The sequence below is a fragment of the Solanum tuberosum genome, unplaced genomic scaffold (genome assembly GCF_000226075.1).
Source record: "Solanum tuberosum cultivar DM 1-3 516 R44 unplaced genomic scaffold, SolTub_3.0 scf00006, whole genome shotgun sequence".
Classification (NCBI taxonomy): Eukaryota; Viridiplantae; Streptophyta; class Magnoliopsida; order Solanales; family Solanaceae; genus Solanum; species Solanum tuberosum.
Window position 1 is genome coordinate 2,863,778 of NW_006238932.1, and position 4,171 is coordinate 2,867,948.

Sequence of the window (4,171 nt, forward strand, 5' to 3'; positions counted from 1 at the left end):
TATCACATGTTGGTCCCTGAGTGGTCAGGTTGATGTATTTAAATGATGGGATGGCTCTTCTGTAGATTAGGATGACATGATAAACATTGTAGATAATGATTAGAGATTCTTGTGGTCTGAATGACTGGAATGGTCTGATGAACTAGATGTGATTGGTTGTGAATGCTAAGTCGGGGTGAGGACTCGTAGTTTGAGCTATTTTATAATTGTACATATTAATGTTTGTATATGTTTGCTAAATTATGTTACTTATTCATATCTCATATGATAGGAGTGTTATAAGGTAAGGTTTTTGCATGAGAACTTTAGGGAAGTAGTAAACTGATTACCAAAGCATGTGGTGGTCTTATATTTGGGAGAATTTCTATGTGGTAGAAGGGCTAGTCTATAATTTGATAGGAGGATGGAATGGCTTAGATGGTAGAGTCAGCAGTGGAAGGAGGTGGGTGACCTGAAATAGGGAATGAGTCCAAGATAATGCTACTTGTGGCTGGAGGGGGGAATAAGTCGATCAAGGTCCTCATGTTATATATGTTTACGTTATATGTTTCTTTGATTAATATTATATGGTGAATTTGGATCGGTCGATCATGCCTATCAATATGTGTTGTTTGTACTCATACTTCTCTTGCTATGCCACTTGGTGTAGTATAATTGCAGGATTTAGTAATGTTTCAATTTTCCTTTTTACATTGCACTTTCTTACACTACAAGAAATCTGCCTTATTGTGGCGGTAGAAGTCGCCACAAAAACTCCAAATGTTGCCACTAAAAGTTTATTGTGGCTACTTACTCTCCGTTGGTAGTAATTCCGTAACTAAAAGTTATTTGGGGCGACAAAAGGATGTCGCCACAAAAAACACTCATCTATGGAGACATAATACGTCACAATTTGTTAACAAATATGCCACAAAGATAAAATCGCAACACGACTATTTGTCAAGTCGCCACTAAAAACAAGCCCTTTAGTGGCGAGATTGTTGCCACAAAAACATATAAACTTTCTGTGGCAACCTTTGTCACTACTAAACATTAATATCAGTAGCGACTCCTACCGTTGCAAACAACAATTAACTATTAGTATCACCTTTCATCTCGCTGCTACACACTATTAATTAGCAGCGACTTTTTCTGCCACAAAATCAACTAATTATCAGTGGCAACTTTTATGTCAATGCAAAAAGTGATTTTTAGTAGTATCTAAAAATCACCACTAAAATTACTATAGCATTTGTGGCAACATTCATCTCATCACTGAAGAACAATATTTAATGTTTTGAATTAAATTCTCTAAAATCAATACATATATATAGCTATTAAAAACATCTATTTGTATTTCACAAAATTAATACAGAAGGCATTTTCGAGTTAAATATTACAAATACTCCAGTACTAGAAATTCAACAATACATTATAATATATATATATATATAATAACACGCTAGTAGTTCAGTTATCATTGTATCCATATACATATGGCCAAAAAGCAAAAACTTCCATTGCACGCCTTAAAACTACTTCTTGATCGTGCCCCATTGTTTAAGAACCTTGTCCCTGAAATTAGAAAAGCACACAATCACTTTCTAATTCCCACAATCAAATGCTAATAATAACAAGAGTAACATAAGACTTTAAAATCAACACCATCATAGTTTCAATACTTTATTTTTTTGTGTATGAAAATATATAATAAGATACTGGCAGTTGTTGTCATTCGAAAACCCACACCAAAATTTTTAATTGCAACACAACAAGCAAATCCTCTATTTAAATCAATAATCAGAACTATACATGATATGGACATTAAAATAACTAACACAGTAAGAGAATCTCATTTGTTCTCTTAAGTGTTACATCCATCACAAATCAAATTTCTAATTCTAGTGATGACTGAGAGATCCAGTAATAATAGTGTTATATTATAATAGTGACAGAAATCTAGTTACATTAGTTCATATTGTGTTAAAAAAGAGTAAACACACAAAAGGAAACAAGAATATGTCAAGAGGCTAAATTGATTCCAAGTTAGTCACTTAAGTAACAAGACACAATCTTTTCTAATATTAATAGCAGAGGCAGAACAAGAAACATTTACTCACATTACAAGACAACTTATTAAAAGCTTCATAATACTTTTTCATGCATACACGAGAGAGACTAGAAGACATAATACTTTTTCACAATTAAACAAATATTTATCTCAGACTTAATCTTTAAAAAGAAAACCAATCCACCCACAACTAAAATCCCTTGATAACTGAGGCATTTCATGCTAAAAACAAAGAACCTATATATAAGGGAAGTCAATAAATAGAGCTAACAACTTCCTAATATAAAAATCTTGAAAAAACAAACAAATGCACATACTATTTCTTGATATGTGGTAGAAAATGCCTTCACTGAGAGGCAAATAAGATCTTTAAATAACATTTGAGATTTTACGGCAAGAAGAACAAACAATGAAAGGAGAAGAATTGTTCAGGAGCAAGAGAAGTTACATGTTGCATTCTAGTCATGATAGCGGCCATTTGTTCTTGAACATCTTGTCCACTTCGCCTTTCATGTGTTCACGCTCCTCTTCCAAATTTTTTTGCAAATCTTCTTCCATATTTCTTTTTAAATCAGCAGTCATTTGCTCTTGTTCTTCTTGTAACTTTCTATCCATATCAGCTTGCATCTCTTGACGCATACTTTCCATCGTTGAAGACACACTAGCCTCTATGTCTGCCTGCTGTATTTGAGTCTTTTTAGGAGGTTTCTTTCCGTATCCATTCCCTCGAACATAGCCTGATCTCTCACCAAGAACTGAAGATAAGATATCATCCCTAGTCATGTGATGCTCGATCTCTTCAGATTGTTGTTCAACAACAAGATGTTGGAGCTGACCCTACAATAATATGCAACCATTTACACAAAAACATAACTTACATATTGGAAGTAACTTGTAGTAGGTCAAAAAGATAACAAGGCAATTATTTTAGGGAATTACATGAATCTGTTGTGATTGTGGATCCAACCATTCACGTTCTCTATTAGTATTTTTACGTGTGTGTTGAATCTCCCAAACTTTATCTGGTGTGTCTTTTTCTCCCGATTCAGGATTTCTCTATAATATAGTTCAATAAGAAAAAAAAATATGAGCAGATGTATATAGGTAGCAAAGAAGTATATGAAATAATTGAGGAACAAATATATTTTCACCGTAGATTCCTCTACTTCTGCAAATGATCTTGTACCACAAGAATGCTTAGTTATTTGTTCTTCTCTATTTTTTCTGTTTCTCTCACTGACAACCTGCACCAAGTCAGGAGATCAGAAAATATTTATCCTAATGTGCTACTAAAAGAGTATAGTCTTTTCATGTAAGCATAAGTAAGTTACCTTGAATTTTTCACTGCCAAAATACTTAACTAGGTATTTCCAATCCTCCAACTCAACATCCTCAGGACGATGCAACAATCTGTCTTCATCGGTACTATAGGCAGAGTAACAGTTATGCAATCGAGCTCTCCAAGCTCTAAAGAGTCTTTGCATAGTGCTTATCACAAAGCCTTGTAACTTATGCTCTCTCAGTCCATCACAAACTTCAAATTTGTCCTAAACACAATGTAATATTAAATTTGATAAATCAGGTAATCTAAAGGCAATACAAAATTAAAAGTGATTTATTACCTTGACCTTATACCACAATGCTTCTCCATGTTTTAAAATAATCTTTTGCCAATTTCCATCTCGGAACGAGATACTGCTCCTCATGATCAAGCCAGAGTAATTAACAATATCTCTAGCCCCAGAACCCCCAGCTCTATCAATGTCATATGGAATAATTACTTTGATTTTTCCTCCATACTTGGTTTTAATATCAACAGTTTTAGATTTATATTTTCCTCTTCCTCTCTTTCTATTGACGCGAGAAACTGTAAAGTATATCAAATAGTTCTTGTATAATACTATTAATGCAAAACCAAAATATACTAGTATTCTGCCACTTAACCAACATACTTTCTTGTATAAAAAAATAATAGTTGAACAGCAACAAACTAAAACCCCAACAGGTATCCTCTAACAACAATCGGGTAGAACACTAGTCAGTCGTTTCCTACTAAAAAGGGAGGTGAACTAACCTGTTCCAGTTTCAACCTCCGGAGAGGGGAGTGTGCTTTCTTCAAGA

The 4,171-nt window shown here is 33.8% G+C and overlaps 1 protein-coding gene across 1 annotated transcript; it reads right to left on the reverse strand.

Moving 5' to 3' along the window:
* Positions 1–2,567: 2,567 nt before the first annotated feature.
* LOC107060665 (uncharacterized) lies at positions 2,568–3,756 on the reverse strand. The gene is made up of 6 exons (XM_015308799.1): positions 3,673–3,756; positions 3,382–3,597; positions 3,202–3,294; positions 2,990–3,106; positions 2,655–2,887; positions 2,568–2,598 (listed from the first exon to the last, which is right to left on the reverse strand). The coding sequence occupies exons 1-6, from the start codon at positions 3,754–3,756 to the stop codon at positions 2,568–2,570; spliced, it is 774 nt and encodes a 257-aa protein (XP_015164285.1).
* Positions 3,757–4,171: the final 415 nt, after the last annotated feature.

What these genes read in the sequence shown, in the direction of transcription:
- LOC107060665 (XM_015308799.1), bottom strand. Translation starts at nt 3,756, where the DNA reads ATGAGGAGCAGTATCTCGTTCCGAGATGGAAATTGGCAAAAGATTATT. An exon ending in TTGGCAGTGAAAAATTCAAG is followed by an intron (nt 3,295 to 3,381) that starts GTAACTTACTTA and finishes GACTTGGTGCAG; the next exon opens with GTTGTCAGTGAGAGAAACAG. An exon ending in CAAGCTGATATGGATAGAAA is followed by an intron (nt 2,599 to 2,654) that starts GTTACAAGAAGA and finishes ATATGGAAGAAG; the next exon opens with ATTTGCAAAAAAATTTGGAA.